The sequence below is a fragment of the Struthio camelus genome, chromosome 8 (genome assembly GCF_040807025.1).
Source record: "Struthio camelus isolate bStrCam1 chromosome 8, bStrCam1.hap1, whole genome shotgun sequence".
In the NCBI taxonomy this organism is placed as follows: domain Eukaryota; kingdom Metazoa; phylum Chordata; class Aves; order Struthioniformes; family Struthionidae; genus Struthio; species Struthio camelus.
Genome location: NC_090949.1, coordinates 16026530 through 16053803, shown reverse-complemented (window position 1 = coordinate 16053803; position 27274 = coordinate 16026530). Strand labels below are relative to the sequence as shown.

The 27274-nt window shown below is 39.0% G+C and overlaps 3 protein-coding genes across 11 annotated transcripts in view; all 3 read right to left on the bottom strand.

Moving 5' to 3' along the window:
* The window catches only part of VCAM1 (vascular cell adhesion molecule 1), a 42410-nt gene extending 31736 nt beyond the window's left edge, over window positions 1-10674 (bottom strand). The window contains exon 1 of one of the 2 annotated variants that reach the window (XM_068952267.1): window positions 10380-10674. The gene's annotated coding sequence lies outside the window, so the exon portion shown is untranslated. The remainder of the gene's footprint in view (window positions 1-10379) is intronic. The other variant, XM_068952268.1, reaches the window with a different exon arrangement.
* A 132-nt stretch (window positions 10675-10806) lies between these two features.
* On the bottom strand, window positions 10807-12641 carry GPR88 (G protein-coupled receptor 88). The gene has a single exon (XM_009686021.2). The coding sequence runs from the start codon at window positions 11872-11874 to the stop codon at window positions 10807-10809; it is 1068 nt and encodes a 355-aa protein (XP_009684316.2). The 5' UTR covers window positions 11875-12641.
* A 5445-nt stretch (window positions 12642-18086) lies between these two features.
* The window catches only part of CDC14A (cell division cycle 14A), a 64706-nt gene continuing 55518 nt past the window's right edge, over window positions 18087-27274 (bottom strand). For 4 of the 8 annotated variants that reach the window (XM_068952262.1, XM_068952259.1, XM_068952258.1 and 1 more), the window contains exon 16: window positions 18090-19910. In XM_068952262.1, the coding sequence (XP_068808363.1) occupies window positions 19881-19910 (30 nt within the window). In that variant the 3' untranslated portion in view covers window positions 18090-19880. Of the gene's footprint in view, window positions 19911-27274 lie in introns of all 8 variants that reach the window. The other 4 variants (XM_068952260.1, XM_068952261.1, XM_068952256.1 and 1 more) reach the window with 2 other exon arrangements.

Here is a 27274-nt window from a genome sequence, read left to right as displayed (position 1 = left end):
AGGAAGGTCCCTCTATCTCCAGCCTTAAAGGATGATCAAAGAAAAGTTTCATGAGAGGATCAGAGTGGATTTTTTCCCCTCTAGCTTCCTGCACCAAATAGCATTTTAAGATGCATCCACTGGTTTCCTTTAACTGCACAGATGTGCTGTATAACTTATCTACTTTCATATATAAACATATTTGAGTGCAAGCATCTGAGTGTACGTTTAAAAACACAAATATGTGCAAGTTATGTTGAGGTAATGCACAAGCTATTTCTCAGCTATCTGCACAAGCAATCTTAAGAGTCATTTTAAATCTCTCTTCTCTTTCATGTCCATATGCTTAAGTTTAAGCTTGTTTCCTAAAGAATTCAATTTGGCATTAGTGTTAAAAAACAAAAGTTAAATAATTGCATCAGAGAAAACCCTGCTCTCCGCTTAATCCGACTTCAAGAATTCTGCCCATTTTTGCTGGTACCTATTAAACTCTAGAGGCTTTTTAGACCAGATAACTTTCATAGCTTTCACGTTGTTCGCCTACAGCAGCACATGATCTCTTTGGAGCATAGTGCCATCTAGCTTCTCTTTTTGTGACTTCAGTTATTCTGTGTTGAACATAATTGTGTGACATGACAAAAGAAATAGTCCCAAGGAACTATTGTACTATATATTGTCATGGTAGCCTTGAATATTTATCTGGACATACAGCTGAACAGGGGGAAGAAATTACTTCCGGAGCTTCTCATGAAATGCCTCTCTGATCATCCATTCAAAATGGCAGACAAAAGTATATGTTTCCCTTTGAAATAGATCTTACTGCCTCCCTTCAAAATGGATCCATCCTGATGCTCTAGGCAAGCTACCTGTGCCTTTGCAGAAGCTGTGGTATCAATACTACCACTACAGCACTTCACAGGGCATCAAGGGAAAAATGGCTACATCCTCTCACTTTGCTAAATGCAGTTGTCTCTTAAAGAAGAATCCCTGCTCCCAAAGGAGCAATGTCGAAAAGATCAGGTAGATTCACTGATGTGCCAGGAAAGGAAGAAGGATAGAGGAAGACACCTTTCATGCATATGAGGGGTTTTTGTTTGTTTGTATCTCTTCCTTTAGTAGCAAAGACTTTTTTCTTTCTTCTTTTTTTTCTTTTTTGAGAGGTGCAGAGCAGAAGACACAAAATGATCCACTACATCTCCTTGAGAGAGGCTGCTTCAAACAGGAACCCTTCTGAGGTAATGGCTTCCCCTGTATTCATCTGGAGTCTGAGACATACTCACAGGTGTCTGGCTTTCATCTGTCTTTGAAATATATACAGGACCTGCCTATATGCAAGCCTGTAACAACAAATCCAGTCCTCTTAAAGCTGTCTTCTCATTGCAAAGGCTGCAGCAGAACAGCGGACAAAGTCTCCTCAGGTTTGGGTCTCGCTTATGCCCTAGGCAGTTTCTCATGAGCCAAGAATATACAGTATCCATTCTAATTTTCCTCATCTTGTCTTCCTAATTCACTGACACGCTCTTTACAGCTGGAAAGGGGTACTTCCTGCTGTGTCTCATGAACAAAGTTCATTTCCATAGACACTGGCACCATTACACAAACCTCTCACCGCTAACGCACAGCAATGGATAGCAGTAAAACAGTCAAGTCTTCAGACTCTTGCTTCTGAAAACAAAGGTTTTCCATGAATTCCTATTAATCAACATAACTTCTTAAATGACTAGGGTAAAATAACACCTAAATAATTACAAATAAATACCTAAATAATTAACAAACTCGTTGAGACTCCACTGCCCTTATTCCTTTTCACACAACTCACTTGAAATCTGTGAAGGTATACGAGGAAAATTTGCAACTCAGCATGTCAAGGTGGCATGTATATGCAGATTTTAAAGGGATGAACTAGTGGTAGCCTTTTTCAGCTGGCTTGCATGAGGCAGAATGACTCAGTCAGTTTGCTTTTTTTTCATACTGGTTGCCTGGCCACTGTAAAAGGGAAGGTCGCAGGCTAGCATCCTTCTGTTCCTAAAGAGTATACAGAAACAGCTATTTTCACGGCTGGGAGCACCCACTAGCATCAGACACCCTTGCTTAACATCTGCAGACAAACTCATGATCACTGAAAGTTTTAACAGATATTCTCCTCAAGTGTTTGTTCGTAAACTATTCAAATGGAAGTATTTACATAACAGGTAATCTTGCCAGCTGAGGAGTAACTCGTACATAAATAGCTTTGTACGTTAATGCTTGAACCCAAAATTTGATGTCAAAATACTACCAAAAACTTTAAAAAACCACACCAGCTTTCTTTGTTTTCAAAATCAATTAATAAATAGTAATATTTCAATATAGTACTGTATAAGTGATGGGAACAGGCAACAGAACTATATCCCAGTATTTCTACAGATATCTCATTTAAAGATAAAAACGTGCATGTATCATTCTAAAGGGATCACAATAACTTTCAAATTAGGGATAAAATTAACTTCTTATAATAATTAGCTATTTTACTCATTAACTTAACATAATACTTAGTGTTAGATGTCACTAAATGAGAAGGTGATTAAAAGACCTTTAGTTTTTACTTTCTGTGGCTTTTTCCTTTTGAACTATTTGCCCCCAGAGTTGCATGCACACAGAGTCTTAAATATGGTTTCCTTAGAGGCTTTCTACATTTGAGAAGATAATTATTTTATATATTGATATACATATGAGAGAAATTTTTTTCTTCAGAATTGAATGAGCGATTGTCTGCCAAATCTAAAAGAAAATGGTAAGAAAACCTGAAGAAGATATTAGATAATGACTTTAAATTTATTCTCAGAGTTCTGTCCTTAGGCTCTACAGAAATCAAATCATTCTCTGAAATTGCATCTTTTATCCTCTGGTAAATCTTCCGTCTACCTGTACGGTTACCGGCAATCTGCAGTCTCCCAAACACGCAACTCCCAGAGCTCCTGGCTCGGGTTCCCTGGCGAGGTTCAGGCCTTCAGAGGCCTGCTGCGGTACAGGCCACAGTAGTTACAGTCAGAACATCTGGGGCATTTGTGTGCTGTATCACAGAAACCACACGAGGTCTGGTTTCGTCAGCCTCGTCTAATACATTGACCCATGCTGCCCAGCATGTCCTTATGCGAGTTCTTTGATCCCTGAGTCGTTTGCAGGGCTTTTTTCATTCTTAAATTCCCAAACTCAGTCAGGGATAAGGGATATTCAGCAAGGCATAAGAAGTCTGGACAAATTTGCTTATCTCAACTGAAGTAAAAATGTAGTTAGAAAGGCCATATATATCTATATTGTTTTAATATATGTATACATATGTACATATATACAGTTTTCCTTGACTGTTAATAAATTAGAAATAAAATATTTTTTCCTCAAAAATCTCAAGGTGCATTCTTATGTTTGGGCTGAGACCAAGCTTGGGATGTTACCATCTCAAAGATACATTTTTTAGCATAGCATGACTACATTGCAGAAGGGACTATAATTATAATCTTGACATTACCATAACGACCGTGGTTGCTATCAGGTGACAGGTATAATATGGATAATCAGTGGAAGGTACAATAGCAATATTTAATGATGCATGAGATGGAAGAAAATTAATTCATGCCTTTAATTCAGCTCAGATCCATCATTTGTTATATTTGAATGTGACCTTCCTGATTCTGTTAATATGTACATAACAGTTACAATAAACAGCAAAAGAGCCAAGCAAGATATCTATTGCAGAATCCAGAGAGCTTACATTTATCCCTCATGTACAGCGAATAATTTTTTTGTGTTCCTGCTATATTAGTTTTTTTAACATGACAGAAAATTCCACTGTCTTAACACCATACAAAAAAATATGATTGTCACAGCAAGAGCTATGAAAACCCTCTTTTCCTTGAAGCCAGTTGAAAGCAGCAGTGAGGCTGCCCTCTTGTTTTTCTACGTTGCAGTCTACCAACTCTCTGATTTAATAAGCCTAAGAGAGATAATGCCACAAATTAAAAAAACCTAACCTACAGTAAAGCAAGGTGTCCTCTTAAATGAAAGAGAGGCAGTTATGCTGACTGGAAGAACTGAATTAACATAGTTGCATATTTCAAATCCTGCAAGGTTTTTCCACTACCTTTGTAGAAAAGTATTAACTGAATGGGAAATTTTTATGGAAGTGGAGACTCCTTCAGTGACACTATAAAATACAATGGAAGACAAAAGGAGGAAACCCGTACAGAGAAATAGCATCCAAATGTAAAGATGAGGAAGTACTACTCAAATGTCTCAACGTTATTTCTAGATATTACCTCTGTTCAAACCTTACTGCTCCTATCGGCACAGCTACAACACTACTGCAGAAATCAAAGTAATTTCACTGTCTTAGAATGAAAGATAAAGTTTACAAGGAACCACAGAAACAGTGTTTTATGGAAGAACATAAAGGTCAGTGCTAAAGAAAGAGGTTGTTTCGGCAGTGAGGTACAGTGAAGTAAGAAAGATGAAGGAGGCATAAAAAAACCAAAGAGAATATTTCACTGATACCTCACTGAAGCATAAAAGAAGCAAAAGTTGTGAAACACTTTGCAAAACTCCAGTTTATTGTTTGATTCACTAACTTTTATCTCTCGAGCCTCTTTTATAGCTTGCTTCTGTTGTTAATGTTCACTTTATTACTTTGAGAGTGGTGTTGCATCTTCATCATGTCATCAGTTTCAGGAAAAATCAGGATGGATACAGCTCTTGCCTAAAGCATATTTGCATTTGCATATTTGTGAGAACGTCACAGGACAGGTGAAGAATCCAGACAGCCTTAAGACAGCTATAAGAAATTCCCATCAAAAGTGTTAGCTTCACGAAGCCATGAAGAAAATAACAAGATATCAAAGATATCTCTTCCAGGCATGGCAGCCTCTGCTGTTTCACCCCCAGCGCTACACTTCCACTTTCCTCACTCAGCTGCTCTGAGTCCCTAGGGACATAGGGAACGTAGCGGCCAAGTCCTGCGGCAACGATAGACGTTTGGCCTCACCGAGAACAGTTCATACAGCTGTTTTTCATGAATGTTAACACCTTCTCCAGCTGCAGTGTCAGAGACGAACACAACCAGAGCGTCATTCAGAAAAGAAGACAAATGCCGCATCCACCTGTAGTAGGGCTCTAAGATGGCCGACTCTGTAGGCCTGCTCCCGAACACAAGGCAACCTTGCTCTTGCCTGAACCTTTTAAATAGTAACCTTGGTCCCTGAATCACAGGAGCTGGTAGTGTTCAGTAGGAATGAGATTTCTTTCTGCTGCGGTGTTTCTTTTTTAATTAATACATATATGGGTTTCATCTGCTGTCACTTCTAAAGAAGCACGAAAAACTTTGAAGCAGAGGTTGATTTCAAGAGTACAGGGAAAAAAAGGCATTTAAAGAATGCCGTAAGTTTTAGCAGAGACATTTTTGTTATTCGTTACTTCAACCCACTGTCCCACAGAGGCACAATTCAGCACGGTGAGGCCTGTGGTGCTACACGGCTCCCTTGCTGGGGTTGAGCTCCCCTTCCGACAGGTAGTTTGCTCTCCCTCAGAACGAGTCTAAAAAGCTTGGCTCTATACTTACGGTAACCTTTATGTGGGGTTGCAGGGTAAGATATCCTATAGCTTGCCAAACAGTTAATCCTCCTGCAGCAGTTATTTTTCTTCAGAAGCTCAAAGCTTCAGGCCAGAAAGCAGCCACAAGCGGGTTTTTTTTCCAGGGTTATTCTGTTTCTAGTTCATTTCATGAATGACCTCAATACTTGTCTGGGCTAGGTATAGGGCAGAGACTACACAGGAAATCTTTTCTTTCACAGTGAACTCATAGCCGATATATAAGAGGTGGTCCACATCCATAAACCAGAGTTATTTTCCTCTGAGTTCAGGCCAGAAAAGACCAACAGATCACCTTGTATAGTAACGTACTGGTTTGAATACTTGCATAAAGGCGCGCATTCCATAACAACGTCACTTTTTAAAAGTTAATCACAACAAGCTCTTTAACTTCTCCAGTTGTCAGACTGTGTGTGGCGTTTTCCTACATTACCTCCAGCTTCTTAACAGCCTTAATCAGATGGGAATATCAGTAACACAGAGAATATCTGCAATAAGTCTTACCACTGCTTTACACAAGAAAAAAAAAAAAACCCACCACCTTCAACTCCTACTCAGTCTTAGATAGACATCTAAGTATCTGGGATCCATCCCTCAACTCTTCAGTTCTAGTTTACATTTGTTTCTCAAAACTCACACTGCTCAGGGAGTCATTCCCTGATCAGCAGGATCAAGCATCTGTCCCTCAGTGAAGGGGCTTACAGTAAATACTGAAGTTCAGAGAAAAAGAAGGAGAGTAAAGAAACTATTACTCTGGTAAAACGGTGACAGCGCATGGAAAGGACTAGCATAAAAGATCAAAAAAAAAAGTAGCTTTCTTAGAAGTTAAAGTCACGAGAAAAGCTATTTTCGCTCCCATTTGGAAAAGGGACTTCTGAATTTAAAGAATACTGCAATAATCTAGTTATGTGATTTAAGATGAAATAGAAGGGTAAAGTATATGTTGTCACTTTTTCCTTTAATGAAATGCTACACTTAAATGTCTTCATTTGAAAATAATCTGTATGTGGGTTTTTTAAAAATAGCATCAATTTGGTGGTTAGAAAAAAAGGTTCACAATGTGCTTATGGCTGACTGAATCTGGAGGTTAACAAAGATCTTATTCCAGCTTATAATGTCAGTAATGATGTTGAATGAAGTCTCCATAAGCATGCTGATGCAATTCATACTGTGAGCCTTTTGGATTCAAGAGGTTAATAAAAAGTTGCTGGTGTGTGGAATGCTGTGTTAAAAGACACTGAGAATAAAGTTGAAGAAACTTTGATTTATGAAGGAAAGTAAAGAATCCTACTTCCTAGCACATATACGGAGTCAAACCGATGGTTTATTTTGTAATTATCCCAGGTAACTTTTTCTTTCAGCCTTTTTTCTCTGTGCTGCTTCTCAGCATCACACTGTTTGTGCCCCACTCCTGACACCTCTGTCTCCTTTCATCATGCTTTCCCAGCTTCATTTTGCTGCTTGTACATTTTTACTGTGCCTTTGCTTTGGGCAATGATTGTCCAGTTTTGGTGAAGATCCTTAGAGTATTGTAGTTAACTGATTCCACAAAGGCGTTCAGTAGCTCTTTACAACTACTTTCAATTATGGGTAACTTCAAAAGATTTAATCCAAACTAAGTTCACAAACACCCTCTTCAAACTATTTCACAAATAACTATATTTCTGTCTTTGGATGTTACTCCGATGCATCGCAGTTTTATCTCCAAAGAACAGATCCCATAGGGAAAGGCTGTATTTCTGCAGGGGCAAACCAGAAATGGAGTGGCTGAACTACACTTATTTAGGCCACGGTACCAAATGGATGGTTTTAAGCCATAGTAGTAGCCACTACCATTCGTGCAGCCTATTGCTGGCTCATAGCTGCTCTCTTTTCCAGAGGCCCTGACAAAACAGCAAGGGACTAGGCACCTATTGCATGTGAATAACGTGACTGCTCCGCTATCGTATAAAGAAAGCCAATGTTTTGATTAGATTACACCCGTCATCTAGAGTATGTGAAGCCAATTGACCAGCCATTGTAAGAAGGGAAGTTTTAAGCCATGCTCAAAACAACTCGCTTGGCAGAGTATCAGAGCAAACGAGGACTTTGCTTAAATGGCTGATGGCATCTCCCACCATCTTCATTTACACCTCCTGAAGGACTGGCTGATTGAAACATTTTAAAGGACAATTGGTAACATAAGCCCTGCACACGTAAATTAGTTGTTTGAACACAACAGAAGTTCATACTGCAGAAAAGTCAAACCGCAGCGGGCACATTTGAATGAGCTGCACAAAGTACAGCAGAGGTGCCAAAAACTGAGAATCAGATAGTTTTCTCATCCAAGAGGTGCTGGTAACAGAGCCAAAAGAAGTTGAGCTAGGCCAAGCTTCCACTATCATTTACCATAGAGTATTTATATTGTGGAAATACAAAGAATATGGCTGTAGAACAAGGCATACAGGACTTCTCTGAGCAGTAATACCTCAGAGACTGAGATCTGAAGTTAAGATAATTATTCTTTCGTAATTACTTTAAATTAAATTCTTTTCTATGTAATGCTATTTTAAAGTCACCTGAGTATATTAAAACAGTCAAAAATTTACAGTCAGATGTAATTGTATCAAACTTTCCAAAAGATTTCCAGCTGGTCTCTGGAATTAATGCATAGCATAAGGATAGCTGACTGAAGTTTTATACACAATAGCAATTTTATACATGTTTGCATTTAAAATATTTTCTATATAAAATACAGGCATTTAAGATTTAACTTGCATGCTCTTCTGCAAGGGACCAAATCCAGAAGTTCCAGTTATCTGTTGTTCAGACATTGAGTTTGAAACAGGTTATTGCTTTAATTCCTGACTAACATGTTTCATAGCTAAAAATAAGTTACTTAGTCTAATCATTTTAAGTGTTTGTTCTTTTGCTTATGGGCCCAAGTACTGTGGTTGCCAAACGTCTTCAGTTCCTTTAGACACATGAGAAGTGGTAATGCTCATCCTTTGGTGGGTTCCGGCCCAAAAATTACTTCATAGTAGAATGAGATCTTAACCCTGGGTGTCCCCAAGTTTAGCTTTATTTTGGCAGTAATTCTGAATGTTTTCCAGAACTGGAATGGGGTGGCTGGAAGAGCTCTTCCTCTTCTGCATTTGCACCACAAAGCTAACAAAAGCACAGTCACTGATTAGGAGGTGCAATTAGAACGACGATCCTCCACTCTCCAAGATACGTGCACAGTGTTAATAAAATAAATCTTGCAAGTCTTCTATGTTCATGTTACCTTGCTAGGCCTCCTAATCTTTCTGATATTGCCACTCAGGTGGTACACCTGATTGTAAAAGCTCCATGAACTTCAGACTCTAGGAAACTTCTCTTACTTTTCCCCAGGTCCTTGAAAGTGAATAAAAAGCTGTTTTCACTTGTTGTTTCTCCGTGCCAAAACGTGTTTTCTTGTTTTCATTTTGAAGCCTCAGCTTCTTGCCTTGGTTTAATCCTGACTTGAAGCAGCATTTTTTCTGTGATGACGGCGACTTGTTATTTAGAAAAATAAAACAGTGGTATGGGGATTTCAAATACATCACAGCTGCGCAACAGGCTTTAGGCCAAGGAAAAAAAAATGAAAAAGGAAAAGAGGAAATCTTCCTTTCCTCTTAAAGCAGTTTCTGCTGAAACTTTACCCACTTCAGGTAAGGTAAGCAAAGCATAGAACATTTTAAAATACAGCCCTATGACTATAAGGTTTACTCCTTGTGGAGGATGATACGTCTGTTCCTTCCTTGTTATTGTCTTACCACTCAAATATCATCAGGAGAGCTGCTAACTTTTAATAATTCTGGTCACCCAACGCAACAAATTCCTATGCTCCCACATCCCTATTCTCCTTCTCAAGCAGACGTGATTTAGATGTTACTGCTCTGATCGCCTTAATGAGCAGTGCCCGTGAATTTAGGGTGGGATTAGCGTCTTCCAGTCTTCTGTAACAAAAGGCAAAGAGTGCTAAGTACCACCACCACCACCACCACCACCACGGAAACAGCATCAGCTGTGTCACAAAAGAGGAAGCAAGCAGCCAAGTGATGAAGAAAAAACCAAAGAATTTCAGGTCCATTCCTGAAAGAAATCTTGAGGCTGCAGTACTCACCACGGAGCAGCTCCACTTCCCTCACCGCTCTGAGTGGGAGGAGTTGATGCCTTTCCAAATGCTACAGAGAATCTGTCGTTTTATATTTAGCAGAGGCTGTGAAATCCCACTTTAACAATAATGCATTTAATGGAAACACCATAAACTGGTAATTGAATAGATAAGGTTAGATAGAGAACTCTAGTCTCCATATTGCATTATTTTTCACTTAGTTCATTGCCATAGACAGAGGCCTTTGTCAAAGTGTGTTTCATTTAGAGAGTTTTCCAAAAAAAAAAAAAACTACTAAAAGGGTAGGTTTTTTGTTTGTTTGTAACAGTTTCCACAGGTGGCATCACGCAGAAGTTTGCCAGGGGAAAGCTCAAGGAGGGTCTCGCATGGGGTGCAGGGATGATAAAGGAAGGGGGAAAGGAAATAGTTCCTTGGTGGGTTTTGTTTGTTTGGAGAGTTCTTTTTTTTTTTTGGTGGCATGACATTCATCCGTTGTTCACAAGTGAACCTTGTGTTTCAGGGAGCCCATTTTAAAGAGATACTGAAAGAATCACATAGATTACATAAAGACAAACTTGCACTAAGCCTCAAGAGAGATGTTCAGCTGCCTATCTTGTATTGAAATCTTTAAAATGAAAGCAGTTACGTATGCTGCAGTATTTACCAGTTATCCCAGACTTCTCAGTCCAGCCTTGGGGCTCGTCCCCGCCGATGGGCGCTGCTGCGCGGGCGGAGGAGCCGAGAGGCAGCGAGCACCGACGGCCCTCGCCTTCCCCGGCGCCCGGAAAGGCAGCCGCGGCAAGAAGTTTATCGCGGCAGAGACACTGGAGGGAAGGGAGGACTGCGGGATTTCAGTCGGGAGGGGAACCGGGCGTGGCGGGAGAAGCCTCGGCTCTCCGACGGCGGGCACCGCCGCGGCCAGGCAGCGCCCGCCATTTCGCGCCGCCTCAGGCGGGAGCGGGCCCGAGGCGGGGGCGGGGCCGGGCGCGGCCTCCCGCCCGGCCTCGGCCCGCGAGCGCCGCCACCCGGGCGCCTCCGCAGCCACCACGTCTGGGCGGGGCGGGGCGGCGGGGACCCGCGCGGGGCGCCCTTCAGCGGGGTGCGGCGCTGGCCGCCGTCCCCCGCCGCCGCGGCAGCTGCGGGCAGGGCGGCGCGTTGGCGTTGGCGGCGGCGGGGCGCGGGGCGGCGGCGGCCTCGGCGCGGGGCAGCACGGAGCGCGCCGCCCGGCGGAACTCCTCGCTGCGCCACGTGTAGAGCAGCGGGTTGAGGGCCGAGAGGGAGCAGAGCAGCAGCCAGCTGGCGGCCTGCAGCGCCGGCGGCGCGGGCGGCAGGAAGAAGCCCAGCAGGCTCACCCACACCAGGGGCTGCGTGCCCAGCAGGAAGACGCAGCAGAGCAGCAGGACGGAGACGGTGCTGAGGCGGCGCTGGGCGCGGCGGGGCGGCGGCGGGGCAGCAGGGAAGGGCAGCTGGTGCAGCAGGTGGAAGTTGAGGACGCTGACCCGCTTGGCGCTGCCCCGCACCCGCCGCACGATGCCGAGGTAGCAGTGGAGCAGCAGCGCCGTCTGGCTGAGCACGGCCAGGGCCAGCAGCAGGGCGGTGTAGCGGGGGCCGCCGTCCGCCTGCCGGCCCGGAGGCGGCTGCTGGGCAGCGGCCGGGGCCCAGAGGCCGGGCAGCAGCGGGAGCAGGAGCAGCGCGAGCACCCAGGAGAGCCCGATCATGCAGCCCGTGTGCCTCCGCTGGTAGAGGGCCTGGTAGACGCTGGGCAGCTTGGTGATGAGCACGTACCTGTTGAAGGCCACCAGCAGGTGAGAGGCTAGGGAGACGGTGAGGCCAAGGCCGAGGAGCCCCCCTCGGAGCAGCCGGTACTCCACCGAGCGAAGGGAAGAGGAGTTGGGAGGCAGCAGCCCCAGCACGGCCTCCTGGGGCATCCACAGGGCACAGATGCTCAGGTCGGCGGCGCAGCCGTTCACGATGAAGGCGTTGCTGGTCGTCTGCAGCTTCTTGAAGGAGAAGACCAAGTAGATGACCACCACATTGGATAAGGTCCCTGAGATAGCTAATGCCGCATAGAGCAGCGACAGGAAGATGCGGGTCCCGGAGGAGTCCTCCCAGAGCAGCAGCAGTGGCGAGCTAGCGCTCCAGGAAGAGGCGTTGGGCATCTCGCTGAATGCGGCTCAGTTTTGACTTCTCCCCATAAATCCCATCCTCACCTGGGTCAGAAGATCCTGCTGCAGAAGTGCCCCACCAAACACAAGGGAGAAGGTGCAATCAACAGCCTCTAAAGGCAGGCTTCAGGCAAACGAGCTGCTAGGTCCAGAAAATGCAGTTAGCAGCAAAGATCCAGCAAACAGCAGTGCCCAGCGCAGGTAGCTAGCAAGAGATCCCACAGACTGTAGCTTGTGTAAGTGGGTGCATAGGACGCAGAGAGCTGTTAGCAGACAGCAGCAGGATTGAGGATTTTGTAGCTGTGAAAATGCCAAAAGCAGCAGCACCTTGCAATCAGCAGCAGAAACGGCAGCAACTGATACAAAGCTTTGCAGTTTCTGTGCCACACCACGAACACTGTATATCATTCCAGGAAGATTCAGCCCTTCCACTCTTCATGAATTATTCAGCAGATTTTCAACTTGTTAAATAAAGAAGAAAAAAAACCCAAAACCCTACCATGCTCCAGAAATACTGCAACTATAGTCTGACTCTCTTCTCTTTGCCTTACCATTTTCTTGGTTCTAACACATTTACACAGCAACTTTCATTTATGCAAGCTTTCAAACTAATACCAATTTCCGTCACTTCTGTCTCAAACACAATCCATTTACTGTAGAAACTCCTCTCCTAGATATTCACTTAAGCTGTTTTTTAAATCTTATTTTTATTATTAGAAAGCGTTCTATGCTTCTATAAACTTTTTCAAAATTACTTTTAGAACTGGTCTATAATAACAACATGCTTTCCAAATTAAATTTCTCTCAGATATGATATACAGGTCCTTGGTAAGACAGTACTTATTTCAGGGAGCTGATAAGTCTTACGTGTTTTATGTTTCTTCGTAAATACATGAAGAAATGGGAATGGCAAATAAAATGAAAATTCATAGTTTATTTCCGTCCTGGAGCTATCACTCATTGGTTTTCACTGGAGACAACTCATGACGCTGGAGTCCTTACATGCATGAGTAACACTGTGGACCTCTGACTAGACTTTCAGGTGCAGGAATCGGACATAAAAACATGTCAGAAGTTCCACACGCGCTGTCACAAACAGCGTGTGTTCCCTAAAGCCTTTTGCCAGATCCAGCAGGTGGTTAGCAGGAACAGCATGAGAATGAGAAAAGATGCCTGGAGCTTTTTAATGTGGCAGATAGAGTTAAGCGAACACCTGTGGGCAAAGGGGCTAATCTGTGCATGCCAAAAAGGAAACAAAACCAACGAACAAACAAAACTGTCCATAAAGGACAAACTATGTTTAGAAGCCATCTTCTGAGAAATCCCAAGGCTCCGAATGGCAAAGCCTGTTCAGACTCCCTTAAAATACCTTCTTTTCTCAGGCAAGAGCCTGAGTTACTTGTCACTTCAGAAATACACTTCGGTTTCCCTTTTGATGCTCAGAAGGTTCTGCCGCCCCCACCCTGCAGCACAGCAATGAGCGCAGTTTAAAGTGACAAGCCTAAACAGCGCAGCTTCTCCTTTTGCCAATCTAATCTCACCAAGGCTGTTTACATAAAGCAATACTGAAATGGTTTAATTCATTAAATGCACTTACAGTAGAGCTCAGGTAAAATAATCTGTAACAATAATTAAACCTGCAAATCACTCAGATTAAAACCCAAAACACTGAAGGATCAAAAAGATCACCCTCATCTTGCTTCTCCCTTTGTCTTTTTCTCTCCAAATTGCCAACCTGACTGTTCTGAGAGAAGATTTCTCTGTATTGTAATTATATTAAAAAAAAATCCCCTTCCCATATTCCCAGTGTATGACTCACTCGGGTTTCAGCACAAATAAAACATTTATTGAATATGGGAATCCCCTCCTAGCCCTAGGAGCCTCCTACTCAGCCAGAGCTTTCTTTTACTAGTGACTTATGATCCTAAATCAATGCACAAATACAATAGGATTTATAAGTAGGTGCACTGTCTCCTAGCCTTTCCATGCGACGAGAACAAACATAAGTCTAGATGAACTTTGAATCACAAAAGAAAGGAGTTTGTCAGAAGAAGTCAGGTCTTTTATCTGTTAGGTCTGCCATCTTGATGCACTTAACAGGTCAAACTGTTTACATTTCTAAACATCTGAGATGCGCAGAACCTGCACTTCCACAGCTTATGAGAGCACTCTTTATTGAATCCTTACATACAAGGTCAGGCAGACTCTATCACATTGGTACAAAAAGAGCTGAGGCTGGCTGTATAATGCATGTGAGAATTTGAGTCTAGGAAATTCAGCTATAGGGAGAGTCACATTGCTACTTCGTAATCACCTGGATAGGTGATCTGGAAGGAGCAGTCTCCTGAAGAGGAAGGGCCTACTTTTCCTCCCACTGAGGCACAGAGGCTGGACAACATAAACCAGTTTCAAAGACCTGACATACCCCTTCACTTAAATTCAGTTGCCATCTGATATCCAACTACCTCTTCTGAGGTATGCCTGCAATGAAAAAACCCAAAGAGGTTAGTTCATCTACATTGAGCAGGTATCATATACCCAGGACAATTTGGGTTTAGGTCAGAATATAAAACTAAAACCTCTTCATTGCTGAGGACAGCTTATCTGCTGTCACCAGATGAAGAAACAGTCTTCCTTCTGGAGCTTTCTACAGTACTCAGTCTTGTTGATCTACTGTCCCACCTGAAAGATGGGATAAACGAATGGATGTGTATGTTAAAGTTACTTCAGACCTTCAGATATGCATCCAGTGAATAATCATCGGAAAGTCCATCTGCACTACCACGCTCCCATGCAGTGCTCTCCAACAGCTAAATCGCAGTAAAAGAGCACACATATTAAAATCTCAATATTGGTAACTTCTGTACCATTAACAAAGGTGCAACCTTGAAGAATGTGCTGCGTTGCCTAGCAGCCAAAAGGCATTGCCTTCTTAGATACATATATGATGAAGATTTGAGGTTAATGAGTTGGGAAAAACATGCATAACTCACATCTGAAGAGAATTCTATAAAGATTGAACTCGTTTTCCAGTAAGTCTATTTTCTGTTTAATAGCAGCTATGGCACCATTTCACTACAGCAATTAAATAAACTATGTATGAAAAACTAAAGCTCTCTGAACACATTAAATGAGTAGGCATGAGGCTACAAGGAGCCACTAGAAACTGTAAACATTAGAAAACAATTCACTACAATGCTATTGCCAGTGACTGGAGTTCAAGATTTTCTGCCTCATGGGTAGAAGGGTTATATTAGGTTGTGTTTGTTTAAATTTGTTAGTTTAAACAAGTAACATCCAAATTAAAATACATTATTAACAGAATGAGAGCAGTTCTTAAAACAAGCTTTTTTTTTTTTTTTTTTTTTAAATGGAAGAAAAAAAAAAGAGGCTCTTTCTTCCTGGATAAGAGAAAGAAGTTACTTTACCTGGATCAGCACTGCAGTTTGAGAAACATTTTCCCCAGAATATATTGCTGCACAAGGGCAAGTATGAAATAACTAAAATGGGAAAGGACTGTAGGAGACCATTTACTCCTTACCTGATTCTGACTGGCGAGACATACTCAGGAGTAAGTTATTCATCTATTCATGATTAGGTGGGGCATATCTCATTCAAATAGCTGCTTATGTGTTTGTAGATTCTGTAAGTCAATGAAAGTCATCATCATCAATGAAAGTCAAACATTTCAAAAAGGATATGCCTACTCAGTGCAAACCATCTCTTCATGTAGATGGTAGGCTGTTTGTCACAAAATACATTAACTTGCTCTGTGTGGAAAGGATAACAAAGGACAATCACAACATGCCTGAAAGATTCTTACTTAAACAGAGACACCTTGGCTTGTGCAACACAAAGTTACTGTCTGTCACTAGCTGCCGAGATGGCAGAGCTGCTCATTAACAACCTCAAGTTTACTTCTGTTGGGAAAGAGTCAGCATGACTTCTGTAACAGGAAATCCTGCACTGCTGTCCTGCTGGAGTTGAATATGGGTCTCAATAAGTACACAGATAAGAGGAAATCAGTGAAGCCTTTCTAACAGTCCCACACCAAAATTTATTCAGAAATTAAGTTCCCATAGGGCTGAATGAAAGGTTATATACTTAAAGCTGATTGAGGGAGGGGAGGGAAGAGAGAAGGGGAAAAAAAAAAAAAAAAGAGGACTTAACAGTTACTTTCAAATGGAGAAGAGTTGGGTCCCCCAGATACTCTACAGTGCTTTATTGAAATAGGGACAGGGTTAGTTGTCCGTACTCTGGACAAGATTTAATAAGAAATTGAGTAAAAACACTTGTTTCTATCAGAAGCATTCCAGAAAAGGAACTCTGATCAATTAGTTTTGCAGAGAGGTTAAAGAGAGAAACTGCTTTTATATGGGGATTACATATGGGCTACAAAAGTAATCAATCTCGGCTAATAAGGAATAACCTGTGTATTGACCAGAGACATATTTAGACATGAGGTATTTTTAGATAACAGTTAATTTTACGATACTAACACATGAAAACACCAATATGTTAAGAAGTAATTACAATATAAATTCATTAAGGTAATGAAATTCATTTGTGTCATTGGATTATTTTGTTGCAGAACAGCACATCTTATTTGACAGAAAGGCTCATGTTTGTAATTGACAGGACAATCAATCCAAATATGAATTACAGTCATGATTATCTATGGTCTTTTTAATTAATTAGATTGGCCTATGCTTCAGGTTAAGGATATTCTTAAGTGACTTACTTGACAAGGCCTTTAATTACCGTATTTCTTTCCTGCTGCACTTCATAGTGTAAAGCTCAAGTGTCAACCTTTTGAGGCCTCTCATTGTTTAGTTGTCAGTAGAGACCATTATTACAAGAAACTAAAATCTTCCTCTTTCTGCAGAATTGCAATTCAAAAAAAATATTCTCTAAAATCGTAATATCTGACTGAAAAGCTTCGTCTCATTAAATACTTTAATGAGATGATTAAGAGTTTCATAAGTCATTAGCCATAGAATTGCAGGCCTAGGGACCTCTACATTTATCTAGTCCATCCTTTCAAGTTTATCAAACTGATTTGTAAAAACCGCACGTGCTACAGCTTGTTCTCACATAACAAGGGAAAATATATTCATGAAGCAACAAAAAGGTAAAGTTCAAGGATGAGTGACCGGAGAATATAAAACAAAATTCATGGCATTTCTTTGAGTGAGAAGATTCTAAAGACACTAGTACCTTCCTAAGCTTTGACCATCCACAAACTCTTTCCATGATGGTACTAACTATATTTATCGTGCATTTTTTTAAAAACCCAAAAAATCCATTACGCATTAGCTGGCACTTACTACATTTTTATCATAGTGAATCAATATAAGCAAGTCTAAAAGAAGAGGGGAACAGGGAATAAAAGGGTTGCTTTCAACATTAACTAGAGATATTTTTAAGCTGTTTTTGCTCTATGTTTATACCCATCCAAATCAGTATCCATTAACTGAACAAGCCTTTTACTGTGCTATTGGAATAGACTGACACTGGAATTTAGGTCATTTCAGCAACTTCTGTTCTAGTCCTCGTTTTGCCGTTCCTTTAGAGTGGCTATGCAACAGTTACGTACACCATCCAACATCATTATGAAAGAAAAATATTGCAGTCCAGGCTTATCTGACAGAAATATTAAGTACTGTAGAAAAATAATCATGCAACACAACAAATTTGCTGAAAATGCAGCAGAGCAAAACCACATTAGAACCATTTGTCATTAGTTTTTAAATCAAATGAATTCTTCATGTAAGAAAGGATAAAAAGCCAAATGAAAACATGATCTTTCAGATCATCATGGACAAAGACCCTGCTGCTAGCGAGACTAAATAAAACTGTTGCACGTGCTCAAGAGACACTCGAGGGTCCCTGTCCAAGAAAATTCAGATACAGATTTTAAATTATGGTATCTGGAAACGTAACTTTTACATTATAATATTGCCACTTTGATTAAATACGCCAGACTTCATGCTATACAAAGCAAATTTGAGACTCTTAGCTAAAAAGATCAGTTATAAGAGATATCAAACTATTTTCTGCAACCTTTCATCTTATTCATAAGCACTTTATAAGCTTTAGCAGAAATAAGGTGTTTGAAAGAACTGCTTTTGTTTGATGTAAATTAATATGATTAGATTTCAAACATCAACATAAGATATGAGTAAGAACGGCCAAGAAACAAGATAGGAATCTGGCTGATATATGCATTTTATTATCAATTAGTCATATATATATATATATGTATCTACATTTCAAAATAAAACAATACTTTATCAAGGAAAGCTATTTATAACAAAATACATGACAAAATTCTTTGTAGGAGGTAGAATTACCTTACCATTAAACTATAATTCATATACAGTATATTGTATATATATGCACACACATATGCTACTTAGTGTGTGTATATGTTGCATATACACAGTTGTGATAAAGTACAGTATTGCATGTAAATTTTATTCAGTGATTTATATAGCTGCTCTCAGTATTGCTTATTACCACTTTCAGTGCAATTTTCCACGGCAATTTTGACCTGAACTTTTCCAAAAACAAAGCGCCATTTTATCTTAACTTCAGTTGCAGAGCAAATACAGGTCATTCACAGGTCTTCAGGAACAAAGACTGACAATTCAACCAAATTTTATTTTCAGGTTTCTGTAAAAACATTGGCAGAACTTATAGGCAACAATTCTGTTTTGTTTTTGCCTTCTGAATTAGAGTGACAAATCAAGTTACCACAGCTGTTTAGAAAATTTTGCTGACTATGCACTTGCAGAGTTCTGAAAGATTAGCAGGTGATCTCTAGTTCTTCACTACAACACTTTCTTTCAGAGTTTCATCCCTAATTGAGCCCAATTAAACTATGCATTCAAGACCATCTTTACTACTGACAAAACTGTTCTGTGACACAGATTAATCATGATTAGCTAGATAGTTAATATTATTCCAATTAAAAAACAGGCTTCTGAAGTGTCCAGCTGAAAAGTGAAAGTGTTTAATATACTTCTACATTAACTTCTCATATGCTTTGCTAATGAAACTGAACATATCCTGCCAAACGTAGCTTAGAAATGTGTAAGTATGCAACTCTGCCAAATTCACTCTATATACACATTCTTATCAAGCTTAAATTTCATCTTCCTTTATTGGTGCTGTATATATTGCACAGCAAAATTTTACATTGTACATTGAAAAGTTAAAACATTCCTTTAAGACAAATTAAGGGAAGCGTTAATTGTATCAAAGAACCATCAGCTAAATTACTTTCTCTTTACAATGGAAGATGTAAATTGCATTATATCTCAAACATTTTCCCTTTGTTTTCCTTCTGAGATATCAGCAGCTGAAAGTAGAAAGCAGACTACGTCTCAAGTGCTTTCAGTTGATCATATAGTAATTAGTGTCTCACTAGTTAGACTTCCATTAAGTTATCACAAGACCAACTAGTGAAAAAGTAATTACATTAGGCTTTAAGCAACAATGATGGACCCATAAAACAAAAAAACCTTCTTGCTCATAAAAACAACTTTTCATATCTTCTAGATAAATACCTAAAATATCATTGAAATACACATTTTGGTAGCAAAGAATTGAGGAACGCTAAAATATATTCTAATTTTTACATAATTTTTATACATGTATTGCTTATCAAAATAGTCCCTTAATACATATTTTAACACTGTACATGAGTTATAAATGTATTAAACTCATTAAAAATATCCTCAAGCTGTCTCAGCATTAAAGTTTTAAATCTGTGTATAACATGGGGTAGTAATCGCCATAAATTCAACTTTAGTGCATCTGTAGTAGTCATTAACCAGAAATTTCTGGCTGTTAGGAAGTCTCGTCTTGGTGTTGAAGATTTTAACATATCTTGGAGTGAAGACTATTCCTCTGAATGAGCAGTTTCTTTCCTTTAGTTCTTCACAATGGACTTATATTTTTAAGAGCCCAGCAGGTTTCACCGAAGCAGCAAGGCTTTAGTACTGAACATATTCAGACTGAAGGGACTGTGCAGAGGAGAAACAGAAACTGATTAAAACCCCCTCAGGTGGTCATACTTGGATAGAACACATGTTTTACACTCAAAAATAAGGAGCAGAAGAAGAACAGGAAGTAGAAAAATAAGAGTGTTGGGTGGCAAGGGGAGAAATTTGATAATCTGTGTGCATATGTAAAACGCAATAAAATACAAGTAACCCAAAAACGGGATACATTAAAGTCCCTCAGCTTTTCTGTATCTACACTTACTTTTCCAAATGAAATTCTATAGATTCTTGATGAAAGTTTTACAGATCCTTTAAAACAACACAGATAATACCACAGCCTTAACACAATGTGTTGGGAAAACATATGACTGCAATTATCGTAATTGAATTGCTTTCATTTATCCTGAACAGTAAGAATGAAAGTGCTAGTATAAAAATACAGCATACTTTACATGTTGATTCAGATGATGACACAGGAAACATGTATGGTATAAGAGCTAAAGTATTGAGGGAAAAATGACAGCACAATTAGGCACATGAATAAATGTAGGGATAGTTACTAAAAATAAGAGAAAAGAGACAGAAGTGAAACTGTTACTCTAAATGGTTAATTTAGGTTAGCAAAGAAAGTAAGCGTAGTTAGGAGTAAGGCATAACATGTTCTGTATTCATATGCATTTCCAATTCTACTGCAGTCTGTTTTGTAATAAAAAAAATTTGTCAGTTTAAAAAGGCAGCATCCAGCCATCTTATTTCCTCCTACACAGATGTGTTCAGTGACAGCTTTTATGTCAGCAGTTTTGTAGTTAATGAGGATTCATAAATGTTTACAAATTTTAAATGATGTCATTTTAATGACTAAGAGCAGTCTTATCTGAAAGCTCTTTGTACAAGAATGGTTTTAAAAACAAATAGCAAACAACTATAACAGCATCAAACTATATTAAAAAAAATAACATCAATTCAGTAGGATTAGAGAGAACTACCGGAGAACAACATGAAATCTAAGGTAGCTCAAAACTGTGAACTCCTCTCTTCCATTCTCCTGCTATTCCTAACTTGTCCATATAGAAATGCTCTATGGCATCCATTACCAAACCAAGAGCAGTGCACAGTAAATGGATAAGCCTTTAGACCCTCTAACTAGTATCATAAAAAATATTTTTTTCCTAAACTCTGAGGCATATACCGAGATACAATTCTCGAGATGTCTTTAAACACTTTTTCACAACTTGAAGGTCTGAGAACATCTGAATATTTTTTTCTAGGTTAAGAAAGAAGTGCTGTCAGAATATAAAGAATTGAGTACTATTCTCTACAGTAGTCTTTAGTACTGAATGGATTCAACATGAAGGCAGTCATTTAATATAAAATGATTTACTGTAAAACTAAACAGACGCAATTAATTACTATTTTTGTTTCATTATAGGTTCAGAATCACCATTGAATAGGCAGTCACATAAGGTTATTTACCTCCACTCTGTTCTCTAATCATTCTGGATTATTAGCTTTGTTGAGAGCACTTGTCAAGCTGTTTCTTACAAGTGTTAAGAGGGAGCCAGAAGCAATATCCCTTCATTAATTCATTAATGAGAACCTGAAATTTCTGCTCTCTTAAATGCCCCTCAAGGCTTTCTCATTTTCAGAGGTGTATTTTAACAATTATAATGATTGTTCTACTAGCTAAAACAGTCTTTGAAATGGATCATTGAAAACTGAGTTCCAAGTAAAGTTGATTAACCAACAAAAGAATGCATGAAATTCATTATATACTCTCATATGATTTACTATGTTAGATTACTTTTCAAGCCTGGACAGATGAACGATGATCCGAAAGCACTGTACACTTTTGGTGATCTGAGATTCAGGTGGCATTAGCTGGCAATGAGCTATAAACAGCAACAGTCACCAGGGATTCTACCTCAATTTAAATATTGTTACATTCTGGAATTTAAATGGAAATTAATGAAATTATTAGAAATTCCTAAGTCTTCTCACAGGACGATGTAAACAAATATGGAAGAAAAATTAATGGCAACATATAAAAAGAACAACTATCCAAGCAGCACAGATTGGTTGAAAACACCAGATAGCTTGTTTTGTTAACTTGTTACAGATGGGTAGGCTTTTTTTTTTTTTTTTTTAAACATACGTTTTTCAATACTTCCACCCTAACCCTAGCCTCCTGAAGTTTCAAAGCCTTTTCTGAATGCAGAAAAGGGCCAAATTAAATCTAAGCAGCATTTTCTCCAGATTAAACTTAATTGCTATAATTTCCCATAAACTTCTTATTCCTAAAAATGTGATGGCAGCTATAGCAACTGAATTGTTGCAAAGGGTATGGACTAATTTTTAAGTGGGAAGAGTTAAAGCTGGGGTGGGTTTTTCTGGCTTCTGTATTTAAACAGTTTGTGCTCTTACATCTTTCCACATCGTCCCAAGAGACCGACTGTAATCTTTCAAACCCAGTAACTGTTTTATCTCAGAGAGTTTTTCCCTACTTTTCAAATTTACATTCTTAACTCCTATTTGTGGAGACTCAAAGTATGGCTTGCCATTCTGAACGCTTTATTAAAAACAAACCAAAACCCAAAAACCACCTCCATAGTCGCATGCTAATATTTAACAAAACCTTATTTTAAATATAGGGAAAAAATAAAAGAAATATAAAACAAAACTGACTGCTGAATTACCATAATAAGAGAATAAAAACAGTTAATTAAGGGAAAGCTCAATTTGTAATCCTACAGTGACTACATGGAACATCAAGTGTGGCATCTTATATCCAAATATTAGACATTTAAGCAAACAGCTAAAAACTGGACAGTTTTGCTACAATCAATAACAACTTTCTAATCAAGTTCATGCTGAAGCAATTGGATAGATCAGCATCCTTCTTCTCCTTGTAGGGTAGGAGGCACCGAAAGACTCCTAGAAGAGAAACTAAGGCACAGATCCATCAAAGTGCTAAAACTGAATTCACGTGCATTAACTTCAGGACCAACTCAGCTACAAGTTAACTTTTAAGAGGCACAACTCTACAGGATTTAGTTTTATCTGTTAGGACCTGAACATGCACTTTTTCTAGACAATAGCAAAATTCTAATGGTATGTCATGACTTTTAGACTCAAACTCTCATCTTCACTTGTAAGTAATTTAAATTTTTTGACTGTGCATCAACTCTCCCAAAAACATATGTTGCAACAAGAATGTTGCAGCAGGCAAGAATTACTCTGAATACATAAACAGCCACTAAAATAAATTAGGATTTTAAAATAATGTGGCTATAGTTTAACAAAACTGTTGACTGATTCTGACAACTGATATGTACAAATGCATAATGGAGGAAATGCATATTGGCTATTTATTTGAAATTATTTATAGACATGTACATTACACACACACTTGAAGCTATCCTTTGAGTCTGCTAGATTGGTATATCAGTAAAAGACACTAGTTTGTCTTTCTTTTCTTGCAAAGGCAGTGCTGTAGTCACTAATGTTAAGTTTTATTAAGAAAAATTATCCTAGAGGTATAAATATCGGGTACATGAGTTTAAAAATTACTGTTATACTACTTTTTTGAAATTTTTCCATCTTGTCAGTTTTTATGACATCTACAGAAGCAAAAAATGACTCATCTTAAAACTATGTAGATACATACTTTTCAGTAAAAATATTTTTAAAAATAAGTGATGTTTAGATTTATTACTACTGCAAAAGTAAAATAAAAACTGTTGTAGTACCTTAAACGTTTTTATATTTGATAAGGTATTTCCGCAAATTAGAGCTAGGAAAATCTGTTTGATGAAAATACCTAGTTTCTCAGATTTTCAAATAAAATACTTATTGGCTAGAACAGCAAGTTGTTCATATAAACCAAGCTTTCTACCTGGTTCATCATCATACAACAGCATAAAGACACATGACAGAGTAGTAAATGGATTAACTTCTAAACTTACACTGATGAAGGAAAAAAAGCCATTAGGGAAAATATATGGCTGACAAAACTAAAGACGACAACGACGACATATGGTCATAGTTATTTTCATTTGTTTTAATTAGAATGTGGAACATGGTATTGCTAAATGGATGGTAACATCTTCTGATACAGAACACAAAAACAAAAAACCAAAAGCCACACACAGTACAAAGCAACTATTTCTCTTCCATACTGGAAAAAAGAATGATGTATTCGCATCATAAAAATAAAGTTCCCAATTTCCTCACTGATGAGATTAAAGAATGTTCATTAGAGATGAACAGTTAGAATCCTACCGATCTTAAAAAGCTCCTGCTCCCCTGGTGTTAACTATTAACAAACTTCAGAAGAGTATAAGAGTGATAAGCTTTTTGATTTTTTTTTTTTTTTAAATAGAGTATCTGTACATTTACAGATGGCTAGCTCCATATCTAACACTGGTAAATGAAATTCTACTAATAAAAGGAACAGGAACGTAATTCCTATCATTTAAGAGTTCTTTGAGACAGGATAAGTTAATAAATATAACCACAGGTAAATGTGACAGACTTCTACCAGTCACATTATCTGATGTGCTCCAACTGGAAAAGAGTGCAATGCAATACGCAATATAAACACTTACTGCAGAAGATTAAGGTTTGGCTGACAAAGCTTCACATAATTTCCACATCTCAAGCAGTGAGGTGGAAATCATTAAGAGGAGTTCTGCTTTTAACAGAATTATACCAGAACTGGTACCAAGCCTTGATGCTACTCTGCATTTTGCTCATGAGTTTAAGACCACTGCTAAAAATCATCACAAACAAAATATTTGTATGACAGCAGTGGAAGTGGTAAGACAAAACAATCTTCCTTGGCAGGTAAATTGATTCCATTAAAAAGGAAGTTTTAATATAGCCAAATGCAAGTTCCACATAGAAGAACAAAGAATGTAGGCCATTAAACTAAAATATGAGAGTCAGTATCGTGGAGAGCAAGAACTCTGTTCCTCCCTCCCCCAGCCCCCCAAATGAACTTACAGTGCATTACTCTTAAAAGGCTAACACAAACTATAGATTTATAAGCAGGACAGTGCAGAGTAGCAGCTTTCTGTATCTGAAAGATGGGTGTTGAGTGCTGTATCTACTTCTTGAAAAAGGATGTTCAGAAACTGCAGACAATTGTAAAGCTGTCAAAAATGATCTTTGGGCCAGAGAAAGCATCACAGATGCAAAGAGTTCAACTTATCTTATTAAAGGAAGACAAAAGTTGGGATGACTGTCATGAAGGTATTTCATGCTAGGAAAATATAAGGTAATAAAGGACTATAACAGTGGCATAAAAGAGGATATATCAAGTTTTAGATTAAAAGTTGAAATGTTTTGCGTGTGACTGTATTCAACCAGTGGAACAAACTATCAAGAAAAGTGATATTGTCTTCAAAATAAATCACCACCAAGATGGATCTGCATTAGCCAGTAAGTTACGTGCTCACTACCAGACAAAGAGCACGCACAGATTAGATGATCAAAAAATCTACTTATTTTAAACACTGAGTCATCACAAATATAATTTCTGTGACTGCACTCAGCAACTCAGTCAATGGTGCATAAGAGGTAACAATTTAGTGCATTCCACTGATTGTGACAGAGGCACAAGGCCATATGGTACATTTTAGTTAAAGGAAGCACATGCAACATTCACAACGTGCTTGAAAAGCAGATCATCTGAGAAGGAAAGCAGTTTAACCACTATTACTTCAAAACAAAACTACTTTACAGATAAGTCACAGAAACGTGTATTTTGTTACAGAGATTTTTGCATTGCATGATTCTTCTTAAGAAATGCTGCTTCTCAGTTCACAGCACGTAAAACCCCTTTTCTCCCAGCTCACTCTTTCAGAGAAGACCGGATATAGCATCTCATTTAAAGATCTTGCTATGTTTGACTGTGTGTATTCTCTACTCCTAATCAGCAAATGACACTAAGCCAAAAACTGTTGAAAGCTTACACAACTGCATGCTTTCATACATTACTAAGTCATTACGATAGGTAGGAAAAAGATTAAGAACAGGAGAAACATGCATTCTAAAAAGCTCCTTTTTCTGCCTAGAGCCAAGTCACTGAACAGGACTGCAAGGGAACAAGAATTTGTTTCCCCTTTTACCAAGGTGTGAATAACTACAGCCCCTCTCTACAGTCCAGAGGACTGCTCACCTGCTTTACTGCTCTTTTCATCTTGCTTAAAATAAGAGCCAGTGCTCTTTGCTTTCTTCTCTTCTCCAAGTACTTTAGTCACCTTTATCTAAGGTGGCCACTATCCTAAAAATGAGACAGTAACGTACATGGTAACTGCCCCCCGCATTGCATAATTTTTTGGGGAAATTCCACCTAAACTTTCAACCTTTGTTCCACAGCAGAACAAACAGATACATAGTGCTAGATACCTAATAGCTAGATACATATAAGAACCAAGGTGTCCACTAATACCACATTTCTTAGCCTATGCTGATAGAACAAACCAATTAACCTTGCTTTTGTAGCATAAAGGTAGAGCAACTCCACCTTTCCAGAGGAGATGACAGTTCTTAATTTTTAAGATGTTGCATTTTCATTAGACCTTTTAAGGTTTGGATATTTGAGAAAATGTGTCTATTGTTTCTCCAATAGCTTATGTTATGGTACTCTTGGAACTTTTGACCTACTGTGAACAATGTTAGCTTGCTTTCCTTGGCTGAGTCACATTACAGTTGCATGGCGCCTCTTCCCTCTTTGGGCTCTGTGTATAGGTGCACATATTTACACAAAATACACAGCTGTAACTAAAATATGGAAGAAAATTCCAAAGAATTGCTGCTGAAGTATACCATTTACACAAGGCACAACAGAAGAGAATGGGAACGGATCGACCTTCCAGAGAATTATTGTCTAAATATGTCAAATAAGAGACAACACTGACGGAGAAGAATCAAAAAAAAAAAAGAGAGAGAGAGAGACACTATCACTTAGTTATTCAGATAACTGATTTCTCTCTTCATTTGCATATTGACTTTGACTCCAATATACTCAGCTATAGCCTCTGTCAGTCTTGCTCTTCTCTGAAGACTAGACTTCTGTAAGCATGTTGGATGAAAAAAGTGGGAACACCTAACAAGGATGGCTTTTCAGAATCAGAATTTATGACCAAATAGAAGATTCATGGCTGTGTCTTAAATCAAACATCCTCAGCCTGCTATAGAGCTTCATTTTTTCCTCCTCACCTCTACACCTGGAGGTATTAAATCAAATTAGTGACTTGAACTAAAAACAGTATCATATAACTGCTCTAGAACTAGGTTCCTCGTAAGATAACTAGGATGCTTTTACTTCCGACTTGGGAAAAAGCTCAACTATAAGTAGTCTGTCTCATAAGGGTTCCACATAA